The following is a 21,907-nucleotide window of genomic DNA, read 5'->3' as shown; positions in this document are numbered from 1 at the left end:
GACGCCACACGCGTTTGCAGTTTTCATTGTTCGCTAGAAGATGCCGACACCATCGCTTTGTCTGTGATGCATTTTTCTCAACATACGTTCAACTGTGTCTAATCTGGCTTGTCTAAAGTATGTAATGAGTGTCAGGTTGGGCATCGAATTTAGCAGAGCGTAATCAGATCAAGCATTAGCGAGAGCAAACTACATAAGCTCCCTTAGCGATGTGCAGTATCCGCTCACAGGTGGCAGCTCTGCTCTTCTAAGATGGCGCTGCCGAGGAAGAAGCAAAAGATTCCATTCTAGCATTCTAGTCAATTATCAGAGCATTTTATTTACTCTTAGATCGCATTTACCGGCACCATGACCATGTACCCGAACAGCTACGTCGCTTTGGAATCACACACCAACTACTGGTCTCAGTAAGTGCCATACAGCAGTGCGTCGACTACAGCTACTCTTCTCAGCTGACTGGTTTCAGAACACTGCGAAGCTCGCCGGTATTCGTGCTGTTGCAGTTTATGATTAGCGCTTCTGGTAACTGGTTGTATTAATCGTGCGCTGAAGCATCAGATCAGGCGTTTTCTGGTCTTGAGAACATTTTCTGACGATTTTGTTCGAAAACGTTTTGCGAATCCTTGTTTCCGCAGTCCTGTCGTACATTTTCTCTTTCGGAACTGAAGCTTTTCTTTCTGTTTAGATTGGCGTGCTTTGTGGCTTATGTACACTCGTATTAAGGGCTTGCAAAGTGATGCACCTTCAGTTCGGCCATCCGTTGCCATGCTTTGCATAACGATCGACTGCCGTGCTTCGCAGAGCTGTTCGTTTTTCTCTTCTTTGGTGAAACCGAAACTAGGCTTCCTACGCATGTTGTTATTGTTGTATTGGTATTGTTTTTTCATAAATCCTATCGGATCTCTCGAGGCGCGGTTTTCGCTATCGGTCTCATGCATATCACCCATTGGAGCAGGTAGTTGAGGCGCTAAAGCTTCGATCAGGTCGAATTCAGAGAAAATATGCTCTGAGCACCTTTTTTACGTCAACACAAGCATGGGAATTCCTGTCTCAGCTATTCTTAGGGAAGCAGTTTACGGGCAAATTCTAAATGTTGAGAGTGTTAACCACCCAACACCCAATCAGCAATTCTGCCATGCTTTTATATAGATATGGTTCAATTTAATCAAAATGCAGTCGAGCCCTCTTATAGCAGCCGCAATTATAACGAACTCTCGCTTATTACGAACGAGGGCGCTGCTACTGTCAAAGTAAATGTACAGACTGTTTCTCAATTAAATGTATGCCACGCAATGCTTCTCTTAGCTAAACTAGTAAATTGTTCGAGCTCAAAAATTTCGCAGAGAAATGGCATTGGGTGGGCAGAATAATTTAAATTATACCCCAATTATTTGGGGTACTTGCCTAAATCGATCAGACGAAGTCGGATATGTGCATCGTCTACGGCGACAAATGAAACAAAAAAAGCCGCTTTCACAGCAATTTTAGGGGTGGCGTCATCTTGTTCGGCGGCCATGGAGATCCGGGGTAGGATGGATTTGTGGAAGGTTTGAGAATGATAGTTTTGACGCAAGTTTTCAAACTGAGTGCAGTTTTGTCCAAACTGAGCTTTTTATGATCATTGGTAAACCATTTGAAAAAGTGTCTTCAAACCTCCAGCAAACCCCCACCACTCCTCCTTTGCCGAATCGCCACAGCCGACAAACAAGATGGTGCCACTAGTGCAATCGCTGAGAGAGCACCTTGTTTTGTTTCGTGTCGGCCAGACAATGCGAATATCCGACTTCTAATCGATTCAGGCAAGTAAATGTGGTATGAAGCAATTCTGCCGACCAAATGCCACTTCTGTGTGAAATTTGAGCTCGAACAGTTCACCAGTTTAGCTTCGAGAAGCATTCTACAGCAAGCGTTTAACTACGGAACACGCTGTATATAGGGCAATGGCATTCCATGAACCACTTATGACTTGGCTCATGGTGTTTAATGTCCCAAAGCGCGACTGTCCGTGCGAGCGTCATGTTTGTTATAAGTGGACTCGACTGTATGTAATTGTAGCATCCAAAGTTGGGATTTGTTTAAGACTTTGATATATGAGTCCTGGGCTACCATATAACTTCCACTGTGATACAAGCTCTGCCCAATGATGGTCGCGAGTTGTTGCTGCACCTTCTAGACTTCAGTAATAAACAAGTTTCCATTATATCCTCAAAATAGATTAGGCTGTATTTTTAAGGTTTTAGTGATTCTTAACAAGGTTTAAACACGATAGTTATTTTTCTTGTTAATATCATCTATTATAGCCCAGCTAACCTGTTGTCATCGCATTAGACGGAATACTGTTAGTTTGCTGCATACCTCACAAGGCAGTTTCGTTGACACGCTGTTGCATGAGCGTGTTAACAGGCCTCCACCAGTAGTTTATCTGTTGCCAGTATTCCCATTTTATCCTTTAAGCAGGTTCAGATTGATGCAGGCTGAAAAGGCACTTATATATTCTCTGCGTTTGTCCCCTTCATGCAGCCGCCAAAAGCTTCAGTGGATGTCCATGCTCTTCATGGGCTGCATGTACTTGTATGCGGCACGAATGGCCATGCCCATCACGGTCACCAAGATAAGCACCGAGTACAGCTGGACCAAAACCACCTCGGTGAGCAGTGGGTGACGGAAAAGCATATAAGATCTTCGGCCATTTAATGAGAGGTATATGTGGCGTTGTATCAAACATGAGCTGATATCTCGCAGCTTTGCTGGAGCTCTGCACATATTGGTGAAGATTGAGAATTGCAGGTGCAAGTTTTGCCTCGGCTGTTTCACTCGCCTCCTATATACGAGGCTTGACTATCGTGACATGTACCTAATGGGTATAAAGTACCACTTTGAAATTTGTTTGTTTGTCAAATCGTTAGTAATTAAGTTTTAAAAGGCATTTATATTAAATTTTTTTCCCATTGGAACCTGTTCAGCTGGGAGTGCATGTTAAAAACAGATAGTGGTCTAAATTCATTGAGAGACCTTCACTACAGCACCTCTTTCCCCCTTTCTTCTTTCATTGCCTCCATCCTCCCTTCCCTGAAGATACGGTAGAGGTGTCTTCAGAGAAGTGAGACAGTTACTGCATCTTTCATTTCCTCAAAATCTATTTTCATTGTTATTCCCCAGCTTAATTACATCCACTGCAAGACCACCTATTAACTCTGTCCTGCTCCAGCAGTGGCCTTCTTATCTCGTTAAGATCTGTTAACTAACACTCCACCTTTAACTAACACTCCACCGTGTTCCTCACCACCACACCCGTGCAGGGGACGGTGCTGTGCTGCTTCTTCTGGGGCTATGCGCTCACCCAGGTGTTGGGCGGCTACCTGGGCGATGTGTGGGGTGGTGACAAGGTGATGCTGGCTGCCGCCCTGGGCTGGTCCCTGCTCACCCTGTACACGCCCGAGTGCGTAGCCTGGAGCCGGGGGGCACTGCTGCTCAACCGCGTCCTGCTGGGCGCTTTCCAAGGTAGGGGCATAGTCAGGCATAGTCAGGCATAGACTTGACATGTATCATGTTGGCAGCGAAATGCTCTCAGACTTTTTGCATCATCATTGTCATCATCAGCTTGACTACGCCCCCTTGCAGGGCAAAGGCCTCTCCCATGTCTCTCCAATTAACCCTGTCCTTTGCCAGTTGCGACCACTGTATCCCAGCAAACTTCTTAGTCTCATCCGCCCACCTCACTTTCTGCCGCCCCCTGCTGCGCTTGCCTTCTCTTGGAATCCACTCCGTTGCCCTTCTGCCCAAGCCCACTTCTTCCTCTTTATTTCAACTAGGATGTCATTAGCCCACGTTTGATGCCTCACCCATTCTGCCGGATTCCGATCTCATCTCTTAACGTTACACCTATCATTTTTCTTTCCATAGCTCGCTGCATTGTCCTTAACTAAAGCTGAACCCTTTTCGTTAGCCTCCACATTTCTGCTCCATAGGTGAGCACCGGTGAGATACAGCTATTGTATTCCTTGCAGTATATCTTGATGTAGATCTCCACACCTGAGGAAGAGATTGACTTCTTGCGCCCTGCTGTGTCTAATGCGCTAAACTCAGTGATAGCTGCTATGTTCGCACATGTGCTGCTTGTTTTTGCTCCACGACATTATGCCCACTTAGCAGCAGTGAAGGAAACTCTTGCCTCCAGCTTCCACTGTGCTTCACCTTGCCGCATTGAGTGCTCCGCGGAGGCTGCACCACTCGCCGTCTCTTGCGGTGCATCTCCTCACTTCCCTTCCCTACCCATCCCCCCCTCCCCCTTATACCTTTACACTCTCCTGCTAACCTTAGCTAGCTTTCTCTCTCCTCCTCACGCGTAGCTTTGGCTGCGCTCTTCCTACCTACCTGCCACATGAGCCATGATAACCCTTTAGGAAGCCATTTTTTTGTTTCCATCCAAAACAAATATTTTCCTGCCTCAAGAAACATAATTTGTTAGTTTTCCAGTGCTGAACACCAGCAGATAATTTTTTTATAGGGATGTGCAAAATTCTGTACGAAGTGTTATATTTGATGAAAACACCTGCATCAAAATGCCAGGAGTAGTCACGGAAACACCCAAGGGTCGTGGAATCAATTTTTGTATCGAAGATGCACGTTACATGTTTTAGTGTAGCAGCCATGCTCACTCACTGTGGTGAACTGTGTGGGTGAAAGATGAAGACGATTCAGAGGTGTTAAGCTTGCCCGCAGCCCAACTGCTTGGTCTGAATTTTTGATGGCCATTGCAAAGCCACCTAGGTTCTCCTGAGCCACAGTGCCCTCTTACAATGTGAACTTGCGGGAAGAAAATGATGTTACCAATTAAAAAATCCGTTTGCATGTGGTAGACAAGATGCCATCTCGCTCACTATAATGTAAAATAATATTTACTGCGTCTGTTGTATGGCATAAAAACAATCATATTGGCAACCTGAGGAAAGCTTAATTCTTTAGAAACAAGAAAATCACTGCTATGTGCAGCACACTCTCAGAAAAAGCTGCTAGTTTGCTTTGTACACAATTGTGCACTAAACATCTTAAAGGGTTGAGCGGTGCGGCACATACGATTAATGTTTTGAGGTGTTTTGCAAATACAGCTATCACTCTAAATGAAAAAAAACTGGAGTTGTTTGATCATATCCTTATGTTTTTACTAAATCTTTGGGGGTTTTTAATAGTATCTGTTGTAACTGGACCCTGAAATTCAGGTCTGTTTCTAGCTTTGACAGGTTTACCGGACACATGCAACTCATATATGAGGTAGTCTAGCATGCATCACTTAGCTTAAAAGTTTGCTTGATGGTGAGTAAAAACATTGGTTTGGAATGGTACTCACTCAATGCACCTTCTCGCCCTAAGCTTCACGTACCAGAAAGGGGTCTGAAATGCGCCAGTTAGTTTGTCTACTTTGGTGGGGCTGGAGGTTTCTGTCCTTAGGCTATCATCAAGCGGTGGCCTTGTGGAGCATCCGCCTCGCATTCGGAAGGTTGATTCGATTCCCAATGGTGCCTGGTATCCACCGGTTTCCTAATGGGTACAAGATTTTTCCTGGTCTGGTGCTCAGCTCTCCTGGAGCGAGATGCTTGGGAAAAGGGTCTTGGACCAAACCGGGTCACTAGTGGGCTTTTACCTCATGAGGCGGATTTAAGGTTGCTTGACAGCGGAACGAATCATTGGCCGGTCAAAGCAACGGTTTGGTTTGGGACTCTTTTCCCAAGCATTTCATCCCAGAAGAGCCGAGCACCAGGCCGGGGGAAATCTTGTACCCATTTGAAAACCGTTGGGTACCCGGCGGCTTTGAGAATCGAACCCAACACCTCCCAAATGCAAGGCAGATTCTCTATCACAAGGCCACCGCTTCGGCTGTCAACAAACTGAGTTGACAGTTAGCACCGAGTGTCCATTTCAGGTTAGTGATTTCATAGTGGCATCGACCTGGCCCTGTTTTAAACAGTCATGTAACCCTTTTATGTGCCCAGGGCTACACTTCCCGGCTATGTCGAGTGTCATTGTGAGCCAGCTAAGGCAGCAGGACCGCACATTCTTCACCAGCGTCGTGGCTGCAGGACCTTCGTGCGGGTGAGCGAGAACCGACTTTTGCTTGTCCCTGCACGCTTCGCACCCATTATAAGACAGAGCTGGTTAGAACTGCCCCAAAGCGAGACATTGTCATAACAAAGAGAACAAAGTACTCTGTCTGCTGTGCATGTTCCAAAGTAGTGCAGTCAAATTTTCTGAAATGCTGGGCGTTTCTGCTTTCACCCCCTCTTTTCTTGATGGGTGTGTAGTGTCTCTTGCCTGATGGAACCTCGGTGTAGAGAAGAGGCAGTGAGTTTTGTTGGGAGAGTAGCAAGGTGTGAGTGTGATAGCAAGGCAAATAAGAGAGATAGGGGAGAAAGTTAGCATCTGGAATGAAGAAACGGGCGAGAGGGCAAGAGCAATGAAGCATGTAAAGAGCAAAGGGTGTTGATCCCGCAGGAGGGCAAACTGCGAACAAGGAGGTGATTATCACAGTGTCACCTAGCCCATCTTTCCAGAGTTGGCCTGCAGTCGTAAAAAGTGGCCTGAATTATGGCAGTGTCACTTGTGTTATCTGCTGAGTGGAAGCGATCCACAAACTGCAGAAACCACTCAAAGCAAAATGTTTAACATAATGTATACCGTATTCACTCACGCAGTAAGCCCACTTATATTTCCTGAAAAGTTGACATCAATTTGGGTTGAGAGCTCATTATGTGGCGATAAAAATGGTTTCGACAGGCTTTTCTAAGAATCAAAATTCATATCATGCATCTGTCCGTCCGTCCATCATCAGCAAAATTGCGTGGTTGACAACTTGCATCCCCGTGTCAGCTGCGTTGATGTCACTGGTGTTTAACATCGTTTGCTTTCAAAAAGTGGTTGCTGTATTATGGTGCAATCCTACAATTTTGTTATAAATGACAGCACCGGCCAATCACAGTGAGATAAAGCAAACACGCTGAATGTTTTTCAGGTGCACATTTTTTTTAGTCAGGTGCTTGTTTTTTATGTGAGGTAAAAAAAAAAAGTAAATTCTCAGGGACGAAAATTCAGATGCGTTCATTATGCAGGCGGGTTTGTTACACGAGTACAGTCAAGTCCATTTATAACAATACTGGTTATAACAATATACTGGATATAACAATGGTTGGTCATGGCACCATCAGCTTTGCCATGTGTTCTATGGTAAAATAAACTGCTTATAGCAATGCTGTCAAGGCACATTATTGGTTATAACAATTAAGTCTGGTAATTGAGTGTCAACCATTACCGAAAAAGAAAAATGCTACAACCACACCAGCAAAACCATGCTTACAACACAAAAGCGTGCATGTGTGGGGCCGACCAATGGACTAAGCTGGCACAGCAACGCCACGAAAGCAAAAGAAGCAGGCGTCATCGCGTCAGGAGAGCTGCTGCATTGCTGCATTGGCTACGCACGCCATGCGTACCCCTAATCAGTCAGTGCAGCACGCGTGCATGCAGCCAGTGCGGTTTTTCTCTTGTCAGCTGTCACCGCACTCTTGGTTCTGCAGGCTTCTTGAATTTCCCATAAGAATAGCTTCCAAAAAGCCGGCTTTATTCCTGTGACGTGGAGGTGCGCAAAGCTTCCGGTGGCGCAGTGATGGCGGTGCTTTGGTCATCGGTGAACGGTGAACATTGTTCCGGTTCCCTGAAGTTCGATTTAATGAGCTTTTACAGGCATTAGAACAATCAAACCCCTCTGGGTATTTACTGCCAATAAATGCTATGAAGTTTGTCTTCCTTTCTTTTTTTTTTCGGCGGAACCCTGTTATAACAATTATTGCTTATAACAATGGTATTTCTATGGCACTTGAATATTGTTATAAGTGGGCCTGACTGTAAATACAGCATATCTGTGAACACCAGTAGCAGTTGGAAGATGGAAAATGATGATGCCCCTGAGAAACAGTTCTCATCGGTTTGATGATTGCCCTTGCAGACTGCTGCTGATTGGCAGCTTTGGATCTTTGCTGATGACTTCGCACGGCTGGCCCTCTGTGTTCAAAGTCACGGGTGAGCTCTCCTGCAATGTGCTAAGGACAGATGCACTCTCTTGCTGTGTTTAAGTTAATTTTAATGCTGATTAGCTGAGCATTGAGCAGTATTTTCAGATTCTGAGTAATCAATTTAGTGCTAGGGCTTTCCTGCTGTGGTCTCATAATGACACTTCACAGCACTGTAAATAAATAAAATAAGAAAATGTGCTTTTCCTGACAAACGTAACAAAGTTTTTCTGACCAAGCACTTCTGACAAAGCCCTAAGGACAGGCATTCATTCCTTCAAAGTCTCGTTTCCCAGATTGCAAGTCATTTAGTCCCAAAATAGATCTTTGAGTCAGCACTAAAAGTGGCTAAAATGTGTGATAAATAGCAGTAATTACAAATAGCATCTACTTGAGTTCAGCTTCATAGCTTCAGTGCAAAGGGACCCTCTCTAAAGCTTCTAATAGCCATTTATAAAATTTCTTTTCTATGTGATCACTAGGCAGTACTAACTTTTTAGGCCCTCTGCACCACCCATGATTTTTCAGTTCTATAAAATTCAGCAAAAAACTCTTTTGCCAGATGATGGCCTTAGTTGCCTGTGTGCCATAAAACACAACTCAACACTCAACGCAAAGGGCTAAAAGACAGTAAGGGTGGTAGGGAGCAAAATGGAGTGATGATGGTTGGAAACGAAAATTCAAATGAAGCGGAGAAGTAAAGAAGAAGACACTACATCTAAGCTCTCCGAGGAGTTTATTCAGTTTATTCTTCTTCTTCACATCTCTACTTCATTCGAACCAGTAAATTTTTTACCCTCATCACTCCATTTTATTCTCTGCCACCCCTGGATATGTTGTAGCTATTTGTAACATTAACAGACAGGAAGAGGGCAGGTGGGTCAATGAACAAACACGGCTTAATGACATTTTGATTAGTTTAAATCAAAAAGAAATGGGCTTGGGCAGGAGGTCATGTAATGCGAAGGCAAGATAACCGATGGCCATTAAAGGTGCAGTGAAGAGTAATCTGAACTCGTCTTTTTGCCGCGGGAAATCGATCTGCACGTTCCGAGCATTCTTAGAGACTGCGACTTATTGCCCTGTGTAGCCGATTTCCCTAATTAAATCGGATTAACATCCGGCTCCCGCCTTTTTTTTTTTTAATTCTCCCCGTACGGTGGGCGGAGTCGACCGACGCGTGGAGTGCCTTTCAGCCAGCTCCGTGGAGGCTTTGCTTTCGCATTATTTTGTTTTTTAGGTTTCCGTGAATAAACAGTTTCATTCGCAGATAATATAACCGCAAAATAAGCCTGCAAAAATAAAAACATGCGCGGACTATTTGCTACTACGGATTACTACATATTACTCCACCGATGGCAGAGCAGCAACCCAGGTAGCACCGAACATTAGAATAGTGTTATAAAAATGTTATGTAAGTTGGAGTAATGTTACATGTTGCATAGTAACTTTACATTAACATTAAAAATTAACATATAACGTTATAAGTTACATAGGAAACGTTAATTTCACATTCTAAACAAACGTTGTTTTAATGTAATCTTCTAAATTTTATTATAATGTTAGAGTCGCAACTATAAAACAACATTGAAAATATATTTCGAGCACGGATTTCCAGACATTTTCTCACTGTTCTTAGAGTAAAGATGTTTTTCAACTAACAGTACCTTGTAACCACATCTCTTAGATAGTACTCGCCATAGATTACATGAAGAGCCCCATTGTTTTGTCACAAAACTTTAGTTATTACCCATTCCCCACTGTCACTCATGGGACTTCCCGCAGTAGCGAGTATATAAGCTCAGCGGCATGATATCCGTTTGGAGGTGAGTGAATACGAGTTGCTGTGCTGTAGTGTGTCGCTCTTGTTGTTGGTTCTTGCAAAGTGTTGCAAGTTTTGTGCCGTCACCACTGGCAGGCCTGCACGCTTGTGCAGGGCTGCTCCACCATTTTTGAGAATGTTGCATTTATGTTGTTTACATGTTTCATGAATGTTTGGGGAAGGTTATTCGAACGTTTATATGTAACATTACAAAAACATTAGAAAAAAAGGACATTAAGGACATTGAAATAACATTTGAGCGTAACAAAAATGTAACGTTATCGCAATGTTTTGGTGCTACTTGGGAAGCCTCCACAGAGCTGGCTGAAAGGCACTCCACGCGTTGGTCGACCCCACCCACCGTACGGGGAGAATTCAAAAAGAAAAAAAAGCAGGAGCCGGACGTTAATCCGATTTAATTAGGGAAATTGGCCACACAGGGCAATAAATCGAAGTTTCTAAGAATGCTCGGAACGTGCAAATTGAGTTCCCGCGGCAAAGAGACGAGTTCAGATTGCTCTTCAGCACCTTCAAGGGTAACGGAGTGGATTTCAAGGGAAGGGAAGCGTAGCAGGGGCGGCAGAAAGTTAAGTGGGCGGATGGGATTAAGAAGTTTTGCGGGGATACGGTGGCCACAGCTGGCAAAGGGCAGGGTTAATTGGAGATACATGGGAGAGGCCTTTGTCCTGCGGTGGGCGTAGTCAGGCTGATGATGATGATGGATCTACTGCCCGCTGCTGCTGTTTGCAGGGATTCTGGGCATTGGCTGGTGCTTTGGAGTGGCTTTCTTGATGCACTACAGGCAAGCCACCAGCCAGCCTAGCAGTGCCCTCAAGGCGGTCACCAAAGCACCTCTTGGTGGAACCAGTCCCAAGGTGCCCTGGTTCGTTTACTTCCGGAGCCCCTCTTTCTGGTGGGTGAACTACGATCATGTTTGCATGCATTGTTGGCACAAATCTTGAACGCAAACCGCTTGTACGGCCCGGAATGTTCACTTTTGCAGGTTTGTGTTCATCCATGTAGACTACTGATGCGATTTATGTTTCAGCATTGAGACATTTAGTGCATAATAAGCGTTGTAAAAAAGCGTACTTGTACCAAAAATTGCCCGGACAAACAGTACGGTGTTGTGCACGTCCTCTGTGCACAACACCTACACGTGAAGGGAGGAAGGTGGGAGTGAAAGAAGAAAGAGAGAAAGGTGTGCCGCAGTGGAGGTCTCCGGAATAATTTCGACCACCTGAGGATCTTTAACGTGCACTGACATCGCACAGCACACGGGTGCCTTTTGCGTTTCGCCTCCATCGAAACGCGGCCACCGTGGTCGGGTTTGACCCCGGGTACTCCGGTTCGGTATACTGAGCGCCCTAACCACGGAGGTTTTTATTTATGTATTTAAACAGAGTCACAATGCGACACCCACACACACATACTGCGTACAATGAATGGACGCCAGCTTTTCTTCACGATGGAGCTTTTAATGTTAGTGTATAAAACGTTGGTGCTAAACATGCTGAAACAAGAAGAGACGTAATGTAAACGACTTGGTATTTTTCACGAGCTCAACATTTCGCAAATTCAGGTGAAGTTGCAAAATCAGCACATTTCGCGAGGCAGAGGACCACTTAGTAATTCATTTGCCCAAATTATTTGCGAGACCAATTTTTCGCGAGGCACATGTGCTTCGCGAAAAATGCGAAAGTTAGGTCTTCATTATAATCAAGTCGTTTACAGTACCAGATGCATACGACAACACCGTGCAGTGCTGTTCTCATGCAGTGTGTGATTTGCAGGGTGATATTGCTGGCTCACTTCACGGAGAACAACTCGTACTTCATCCTCATCTCGTGGCTACCCACTTACTTTCACGATCGCTTCCCGGACGCGAAGGCAAGTAGCCATTTTTTTTTCATGAATTGATTAATGCAGCTTTATTCTTGTACTCTAGAAGCATGTCAAGGTCCTGAGCTAGAGCTACGAATACCCAGTTAGGCCACTTTGTTGTTGTCAGAAAAAAAGCTTCTCCAGATCCGGGACAAACCTGCTTTGTCTGAGTCGTCAAGCCATAACCTCCTCTGTCCTGTTCCAGATTAAGAAATGCGAAGCAAGAGAAAGTTTGAGATTTGCTAAGAGAAAACAAAAACAGAGCGCATCTGAGCGGTTTTCTGCGTGATTTGCGGAGAGCTTCCCACGTCATTATTTAGTGAAGTTGCTTCATCACTTGGTACAGGCATTGCTGACCTATGACCTGACATGACCTATGAACTTGACCTGACCTATGAAACGTAGGTTTCCTATGGTTGTTCAACTAGCTCAAGCCACAGCCTGCTTTTTCTATATTGTAGAGTTAGGATTGTCATGCATTGGTATGGACACACTCAGGTTATTATGATGTGTGTAATGAGTGTAATCAGCCTCTTTAGTTGAGGTCTACTCTGCCCTAGGGAATGCCCCCAAATCAGATTCGATTAACTTGTGCTGTAATTGCATTATAGTAATTCTGTAACTGCTGTCAAGGTAGGGGTAGCGTATGGCCTATGCCCATTAATTAATAGTTCAGGAGTAACGACTCCAATGGTGGAGCTAACTAGCAGGCTTGCTGGTGGCTGCACAGGTCCAAATTTCTTGACGGCTTTTTAGCAGGGGTCGATAATATTAAGTACAGTGGGATCTCATTAATTCCAACTCACTTAATTCAAACTTCCTGTTTATTCAACTGAATGTGCTTGTTCCTTCAACATCAGGCGTATCAAAGAAGACTTTCGTTGTTTCGGACTTCCCTGATTCAAACAAGTTTTTATCCCCATAGAGTTCCAATTATTGATAGCCAGCCGTAATGCTTTTTCTAGTTTATTTCTTCGATATACTTTTGAATAACACAGTGATGAAAGAATGTGCTAAAATCCAGCTAGCACAGTTTGAAACACTGTTACAGCTTATCTTGACATTGATCATTGTGAAGTGTTGCCTTCCTGTAAACTGCCGCCACCTTGTTGCAGATGTGGGTGTTCAACATGGTCCCCTGGATCATGATACCCCTCTGCAGCATCGGCGGAGGCACCGTGTCGGACCACTTCATTCGCCAAGGTGAGTGGCACGGAGTCACTGTTTTAGGTCCAACACATTTGAGTGTTTTTTTTTTTTGGCAGCCTCATTGAAAATTTACTAGCGCCACTGTCTAACGAATGCCAGCTGTAACACATGTAGTACAGTATTTCTGCTTTGTGTACATTGCAGTTGCAACGAGGCTTGACTGTGTGTACTATCAGTGACGAAAGTCTCCACGACTCTTAAGCGGCAGCAATAGATGTGGAGATAGCTCTGTTATTAGCCAATTCCTCAAGACCAAACTTGTGCGGGTTAAAGTCAAATTCACATGCTGTAATGTGTGATACCACCATCATCATCATCAGCCTGACTACACCCACTGCAGGGCAAAGGCTTCTCCCATGTCTCTCCAATTAACCCTGTCCTGTGCCAGTTGCAGCCGCCCCTTCCCCGCAAATTTCTGGATGTCAGTATCTGTGGTAGTCGGAAACAACTGAAAAGCGCAGTGGCAAATTCCTCTTAGATGAGGCTCTCCAGCCAATGGGGTCGGCCCATTGTCATGTCGTCGCGGTCAATTGCCTTGTTGCACCTGCCAACTACCTTGCTTGCTGATAAGACAGGTGCAAGGATGTTGACGCTGACGTCATAAGAATAGGTCGACACCATTCATTTGAGAAGCTGCGCTCTTGAGTTGTATCTGAGTGTTGTCAAATGAAGTACGTTGACAGCAATCTCATGAGAACAGGTTGACACCATTCAATTTAGCACCATTCAGTGCTACGCTCGAGTTTTATCTGAGTGTTGTCAAATAAAGTGATAATTCGCAGGCATTGTACTTGTGCATTGAGATTGCTTTTCGTTCATCTTTAGGTGCAGTGTACCAGGTAGAATGAAGTCAGTGACTCAGTGCACAGCAAAAGGTTACCTACGAAACAGAAATGCGAGAGTTGAAGGCACTTTAAAACAATGTCATCAAGTTGCTGCCAAAAGTGCAGCTGAAATAATTATTTCTACCATTTGGACATGTACAAAGGTGTAAGAGCCATTTCAGAGCTAACTAATGCATTGCATGCTGACAGGAATTTGTGAACACCATGTGAATGTTTTCATTGTTTTTTTTTTCTTTCTTGCACAGGACAGCCTATTGCAAGGGTGCGAAAGCTGTCTGAGGTGAGTGTAAGGCTGAGGTAGGATGCATACAATTTCAGTGCGGTTAGCTTCAAAAACTTCACGATTTGTTACTGTAGGAGACAGGAATAAACCGAAGTATGCAGTTTTAGTTGTCTTCTAAAGGGCTGAATGGAGGTGCATAATCCATACCAGTACAGTCTGCTAGGAACTGTCCAAGAGCGGTAATTTCCGAAATTCAACTTTTCTTTTTGTTGACCTGCAACATCATGCACTAAATAATCTCAGGTGTTGGAGGTTTCAAAAAAAAAAATCATAAACTGTGGCGTTTAACATTTTGAAGCGGCTCCTTGGTATGTGAAGAATGGCATAGTGGAGGGCTGTGAATTTAGACCATGTGTGCTTCTTTAATGTGCGCTGACATTGCACAGCACTTCACCATTTTTTGTAGTTTGCTTGCATCGAATTGAGCCTGTTGCGGTGGGGATTGAACCCACAACCTTGGGACCAGCAAAGGAATGCCAAAACCACTGAATCACCACGGTGGGTCTGTTGGGAAGCTGGATAACTTCCTGTAGACAAGGGCGTCCGCAGAATTTTTTGCAGGGGGGGGCCCCATTGGTTGTTGGCGCCGGAGGGGGAGGGGGGGGGGGGGGGGGGCATGTTCGTAGCAAAAAGGCACTATTTGCGGTATGAATTTATTTATTTATATATAAATAAAAATAAGTGAAATACACACATGAAATAAAAATTATAAACAGCAAATTAAAGTGTGGCTAGGAGAGATACATTGCAGTTTATCAACGAAGAAACAATTAAAATTAATAAAAAATCCAAAAATATACTGTCACTTCGTGGAGAAGAGTGCTCAGTATTGCTGCATACGGGTTCTCGACTCACCCGGATTGATGACCAGCACACAGCACAATATGGTCACAAACACGCAACTACAGTCACTCAGTCAGTCTTCCTTGAACAGCAACTGTAGACTCCACGGATTTTTCTGGGCGAATTGCGTGATTACATGGGTGATAAATTCATTTCTGTGCTTCATTACACGCTCTCGGTGCACACTCGTCACACACATTGATTGGAAAAACGGTTGAACGCGCACGTTGAAAACAAAAGATGTCTATACATACAACGAAAACTTATTTACAAGATAAATGCACGCTCGCAGCTTCATACACCTCGCTCCATCTTGCTCGCGCATCCGCACAGTCGAGCAACCGCACGCACACTGCTCGCCGCTCGTAGTTTTCTCGTCCACTGTCTTGGTTGTTCTCAGCTTCGTTGACAAACGGCCACTAAAAACACCGAAGCACAAATACAGAGGCGCGCACACGTGCAAGGGCTTACTTCCGTGCGACTTCCAAGGGGAAGGGACACTCGCCACTCCGGTAGGAAAATTTGTTTTGTGTGTTTTTATGGGGTTCAGAGCCCCAAAACGACTCAGGTTATGAGGAACGGAGTAGTACAGAGCTCCGGATAATGTCGACCACCTGGGTCTCTTTACCGGGCACTGACCTCGCACAGTACACGGGCGCTGTTGTCATTTGAGGCCCAGCCAGAGGTGACAGGCGAGCCAGGCAGGCGCCATCGGGCTGTGTTGACCAAAGGCGCTGGTTTTCGGAGAAGACGCAAGGGACGCTGGTGTGGGGGCGCCTCTGGAGACTGCGTCGCCGTGAACAAAAGATGCTAATCTCCTTTGCCGAAGATTCTGATAGCGGCGCTTCTACCGCACTGCGCTCTCCCGTGGATCGGAGGCACAGCGAGCGGCGGCGGCGCCAACTGATCGCCCTCTTGCCCATGAGCAGCCCGACAAAGCGGGGTGGACACGGCTGATTTGTCTTTCCCTCCTGAAGAATTCATCGGTGGCCGGCATAACGAAGGCGAAAACAAGATGCACTGTGCACTGTCTGCCTCCGTGTCGCTATCTGTCTAGAGATCAAAGAAACAGGCACCCATTTCAAGACGGCTTGAAACACATGCTCGCCGGTGCCGCTGTATGTCTGCAACAGGTCGGCCTTCAACAGAGCTAACGATGGAGTGGTTTGAAAACGGCATAAAGACGCGTGCCCGGACGCGGCATTTCGCAGATGTGGCCCAAAGCGTGGAAGCGGAGCTGCTTTTACCCTTTTGGCTGAGCCCACCACGGCCCCTGGCGTGCGGCCATCACTCACGGTTCGAGGGAGTGATTTTCCAGGGGGGTGCAGCCGCCCCCCCTTGCCCCCCCCCTCCGGACGCCCATGCCTGTAGAAGCACCGAAGACATGAAGAAAAGATGTTCTTTCATTTAGCCATTGAAGTTAAACTTCTTGTTTTTAACCTTTACAGTCATTAGTTGGGGCCTTTGTAATTCTAGCCCTTGTGCCTTGTAGGTGAGTATCTTGCGTAGCTGCTGTGTGCAATCATATGAAAGCCAAACTATCCACAATCGTGGCTGTGGTTGGAAGAGATAGAGAGAGAGAGACATCACAAAGGAGAGGTGAAAAACTTTTGGCAGTTCATTTCGTTTAAATACATGCTTTACAGAGGGGAGGGGCATCAAGCAATAATCAGTGATTCAAACTCTGAGAACTAAGAAATTAATCAAAGCGAAATAGCAAACAATAGTTAGTACAAAAGGCAGAGGAGTCGATCCAAGATAGATTGCTGTAGCCTGCTGCTCTGTGCAGGGTCTTGGAAAACTTGGAGGGAAAGGGGCATGTTGAAGAAGAGAGGAAGAGTTTGTAACACACGCTAACTACTATTGTGGTTGCTTATAGCGGCGAGCTGAACGCATAAAAGAAGCCGAGTAAGGCCTGGATGATGTGGCAAGCTGAGCACGGTGCGAAAGAAAATGAGCTTTATTGCATGCAGTGTCACATTCAGCATAGAGGATCTCCTTTCCAGTGCCACCAAAGGCAACACTCGTCTCTCATCTGGTCTGAAGCCAGCCATACCGGCCACATCAGAGAGAGGGGTACGAACAAAATTCAGGGGGCACTTTGATGATCTAAAGTGCACGAGGTGAAAGCCTTTCCACGCAACTTTGGCTGCACGGCCATAGGCACACATGAGGCAGCTATGGAGCGACTTGGATCGGCTAGTCATCAACTAATTAGTCATGACCCATGACTAACTAGTCATCCAGCAATGGCGCCAGTCCTGTCTTGTGTGTGTTGTCTCCATCTTTCAGTGCCAGCACGCTTTTTGCGTAAACATGTCATGTAACTAGTCATATTTTATTAATGGCTAACTAGTCATGGTTGGTTAGTCTAACTACTCATGACTAATTAGTTGATGACATGACTTGTGACTATTTATGACTTTCACTTCAGATGTAATGAACGGACGGACAGAGTCATGGCCACAAGTATGAGCCATTAAAGACTTTCACCTTCATTGGGAAATTGAATGGCAGCAGGGGAGGTTTAGGGAATGCTCCAGGTGAGCACAGGGTTTGGGAAATTGGGGAGACCTGCACGGGAGGGTCGGAGACGGTTGTGGGGCTAATGTGGAGTCTTTAACCAGCTAGCAGTTGCCTAGATGGACCGGGACAGTGGTGGCAACTACACAAACCTACAGAGAGAGACTGTACTGTCATGCACTTTTTGTCGCTGCACTGCATTTGGAATGGTGCGACACCAGTGCACCCCCGGTGCAGGCCCTGTGCCAGCTGAGCAAGGCCCTGCTGCTGCCCCTGGTGCCCTGGTGTGGCTACTCCTGGGCCCTGCTGTGCGTCTCGCTGGCCGTCGCCTGCTCGGGCTTCCACAACAGCGGCGTCTTCATCAACCCACAGGACATAGCGCCCTTGCACGCGGGCTCAGTATTTGGTAAGTTAATTAGCCTCCCCCCTGCACTTTTTCTTGTAGAACTGTAGGGCTTGCACACACAATTTTTCAGTTTTTCGCAGGCCCAGTTTTGTCTTGTGGGTGCTAAGAAATGGTATGAGCACCCATGTCTGTATAAGTGTGCACCATGCACGTAGGGCCCTTCGTTTTTGGGTGAAATGTTGTTTTGCCCAGTCTTGTACCCTGAACAGATTTCTTAATGGTGTAAACCCCGATTCCTATCCAAAAATAAGCCTTCTGTAGAAATTTGTTTTCCAATGCAGAAAGCTTGAATAAACTGTACAAAAATTAGCAAATATCTCGTAATTATTCCAGGAATGTATTTTCATCTAAAACTTAGGATTTTAAATCTCTTTTAATACTTGTTATTCATGATGTGGCTAAATTTCAGCATAAGTTCAGGAAGTATGTTTTAGAACCCGGAGGCCAAAATACAGCTTTTTACTGGGCATATTATTGGCATCATCGTATCAAAGGCTGTCCACACTACTGACGTCCTGCTCTGAAGCTCTTGTGCATTTTAAAATGGTCGCTGTGATACTGAATCAATCTTTTGCTGTGCATAAACAAAGACAGGTGCATCTTGGAACGGACTGAGAACTGCTGCTCTGGACGTGGTGATAGACGCAATGAAATAATCGTAATCATGGAGGAAGCACATAATATCCAGTTTGTTAAGCAGTTTTGAGTGATTCTTGTCATTTTCGTATTGTTTATTAAATAGTTGGCAGAAAAAATGTGGCATACTGAAACAAGTGCTCGCAGTAAATTTAGTTATTGAATTACCCAAAAAGTCCAAATTATCGAACCTTTTGTTGAGTAACTCGATTTGTACCTGAATTTCACCTAAAAACATATCGTCCTACTTTTACCTTGCCCCTTCTGGAATTCCAGCAAAAATACAACTCGAAAGCGAAGGACCCTCGTCACATAGGTGCACTTGAAATGCTTCTTTGCTCCTATTTTTTTTTATTGTTTGTGTAGCTGGTTGGTTGTCTGTTGTTTGATTCATATGCATGTGTGCCATGCGTGCTTTAGGATAGCATGGTTCAGTTCTGTGCCTCACACGCTTATTATACATCCTCTCTCCCTCTTCTCTATTCCTTTCCATGAATGCAGGCTTAATGAACACAATTGGAGCCATACCAGGTGCGTGAATTTGCGATCTTTGACCTGAGCTGCTTATTTGTGGATGCACATTTCATGTGTAGGTGTAAATGCTGTCAGACGAGCAGGAAGGTGAAAAACAATACAGGGTGTTTCACCAAAGACTTTCTGCAATTTTTAAAAATAAGCTATTTGAATTAGATGCGCGCTTTTTCTGGCATAGCATTGTCAGTGGTGTAGTACATCATAATGCAGCTAAGACGTGCTAACTAGCAGGCTTGTTAACCAATATTTAATAGTTAACTTTTAAACTATTACCGTTGGGCTCCTTAATTATTGAGAGGCATGTAGCCCACCGTAAGTAATGTCCATACCCGTTTTTAGAATTTTGGGAACGCTATTATTCTCGGCGCTGTGGCCCAACAAATTTTGCCTATTTCGACGAGTTAGGTTCACTGGAGAGGTTGCTTTGCCTGCAAGCTTCTCAAACCGCATGCATTTTGGCGCGATGTAGGAGAAATTTGTTGGGCCACAGCGCCGAGGATAATCGCGTTCTCGAAATTCTAAAAACGGATATGGACATTACTTACGGTGGGCTGCGTGCCTCTCAATAATTAAGAAGCCCAACGGTAATAGTTTAAAAGTTAACTATTAAATATTGGTTAACAAGCCTGCTAGTTAGCACGTCTTAGTTGAATTATGATGTACTACACCACTGACAATGCTATGCTAGAAAAAGCGCGCATCTAATTCAAATAGCTTATTTTTAAAAATTGCAGAAAGTCTTAGGTGAAACACCCTGTATATCAACTGCTGCTTTATGCAGCTTGATTTTGTTAACCATTTTTGTTAGCCTGTTTCACCATGACCTGACAGAAGTAATCAGTCAGGGAGCACGGTATCAGTATCGCTCTCTAATACTACACTCGAGTCCGCGCTATCTGCCGCAGTTCAGCTCAATGGGTCATGCATGTTGTCGTCATGACAACAGAGCAAATGACAACAGAGAAAAGTATACAACAGCTGTATGTTACCGGTACTCACCAATGGGGCAGAAACCTGGAGGCTAACAAAGAGGGCTCAGCTTAAGTTAAGGACGACGCAACAAGCTATGGAAAGAAAAATGATAGGTGTAGCGTTAAGAGATCGGAAGAGGGCGGAGTGGGTGAGAGAACAAACGCGGGTCAATGACAACCCAGTTGAAATCAAGAGGAAGAAGTGGGCTTGGGCAGGGCAGGTAATGCGAAGGCAAGATAAGCGCTGGTGTTTAGGGTAACGGAGTGGATTCCAAGAGAAGGCAAACGTAGTAGGGGGAGGCAGAAGGTTAGATGGGCGGATGAGATTAAGAAGTTTGCAGGGATACGGTGGCCGCAACTGGCAAAGGACAGGGTAAATTCGAGAGACATGTGAGAGGCCTTTGCCCTGCAGTGGGTGTAGTCAGGTTAATGATGATGATGACGGCCTGGCATACAGAGAGGGGCACACCTGATGGCCGTTGGCAAACAACGCTGCAGGTTTCCTGGGCGTCTACCTGGCAGGATACGTGGTGGATGTGACGCGAAGCTGGTCGCTCATCTTCTACCTGACGGCGTTCCTCAACCTGCTGGGGTGCGCGGCCTTCCTCGTCTTCGGCCGGGGCCAGCCTATCTTCGCCGGACAGCCCAGCCTATGGTCTGTGCAGCCCCATCAATGCCTCTTCTTTCCCTTTCCTTCTACTCCCCTGAGACACTGTGTCATGTGACTGTTGTCAAGCCATGGCAAGGACATTGTCTTGATAGCGATGTCGAAGGCGTTGGTCTTCTCAGGCTTTTCACATTTCCTGATGGGGCCCCTGCCCCCTTTTTTTCCTTTGGTTCTTAACGCAGCCTTTTGGTACTTAACGTGGGCCGTGGTAAAGTACTTCGAGTACTCCTGCTAGTATTTGTACCAGTCAGATTGGATTTTATGGCCTGGATTTCACAGTGACATCACACTGACACCCCACCATCTTGAAACATTGAAGAACTCTTGTCATTGAATTCTCAACTTTTCATCTCCTACCGATCATTCTTCTTGGCCATTCATGTCACATAAAGCAGCGTAACATCACATTACTGAAATTCCTGAATATGTCCTGTTAATCCGAATGCACAGGCTTTAAATTAAATTACAAGGAGCATCTGACAATATTGCCACCTGTCTCAAAAAAAGAGGAGGCCGCTGGTACTTTGGCTATTAAGGAGTCTGCAGTATAGTGATGCAAAACTATCGGAAAATTGACTATCGATAGTATCGATAGTTTTTTTTAAACTATCGATAGTGTAAAAAACTATCGATAGTGCTACTATCGATAGTAATACTATCGATAGTGTTGTTATTGATAGTACTACTATCGAAAGTACCGCTATCAATAGCAAGACTATCGATAGTGGAACTGTCGATGGTAAGACTATTGATAGCTCCAATATTGATATTATGCATTTGTTGGCCAGCGATATAACCAAAACATTTACGATACCTGATTGGAGGTCTCCGGGTAAATTTCGACCAGCTGGGGTTCTTTAACATGCAGTGGGACAGTTCGGAAAAATACGTGGAACTGCGGCCGATGAAACAACAAACAGCACAAGTTGTGCTGGTTTGCTGACGCAACCGCTGCAGAAATGGTTTCCGCAGGTGGTCGAAATTTCCGCAGCCCTCCACTACGGCGTCTCTCATAGCGTTAGTCGCTTTGGGACGTTAGACCCCATAAACTAAACTAACACATGCTTCGCAACTATAGGTCATTCGCACACTAACATTTTATCCAGCAACTTTACGTAGCGAACGTCTACAGAGCTCGGTGACGCGTAGGCTGCAAAAACGGGCGCATGCTGTCAGTTACTCATACCATCACCTCCATACCCTACACCCGGGAAACGAAGTTTA

General features: G+C 45.2%; 1 protein-coding gene across 1 annotated transcript; it reads left to right on the top strand.

The window, feature by feature from the left end:
• Positions 1-184: 184 nt before the first annotated feature.
• MFS18 (major facilitator superfamily transporter 18) lies at positions 185-20,761 on the top strand. Its single transcript, XM_089561387.1, has 12 exons — positions 185-407; positions 2,521-2,647; positions 3,300-3,501; positions 5,991-6,090; positions 7,997-8,070; positions 10,633-10,795; positions 11,676-11,772; positions 12,882-12,969; positions 14,066-14,100; positions 17,707-17,875; positions 19,013-19,042; positions 20,515-20,761. Exons 1-12 carry the CDS (start codon positions 349-351, stop codon positions 20,739-20,741), a joined length of 1,371 nt encoding a protein of 456 aa, XP_089417513.1. The 5' UTR covers positions 185-348; the 3' UTR covers positions 20,742-20,761.
• Positions 20,762-21,907: the final 1,146 nt, after the last annotated feature.

This window comes from Amblyomma mixtum, chromosome 9, assembly GCF_055824585.1.
Source record: "Amblyomma mixtum isolate Tamu chromosome 9, ASM5582458v1, whole genome shotgun sequence".
Taxonomy (NCBI): Eukaryota; Metazoa; Arthropoda; class Arachnida; order Ixodida; family Ixodidae; genus Amblyomma; species Amblyomma mixtum.
The sequence above is the reverse complement of the archived record's forward strand: the minus strand, read 5'-3'. Positions and strand labels throughout refer to the sequence as shown.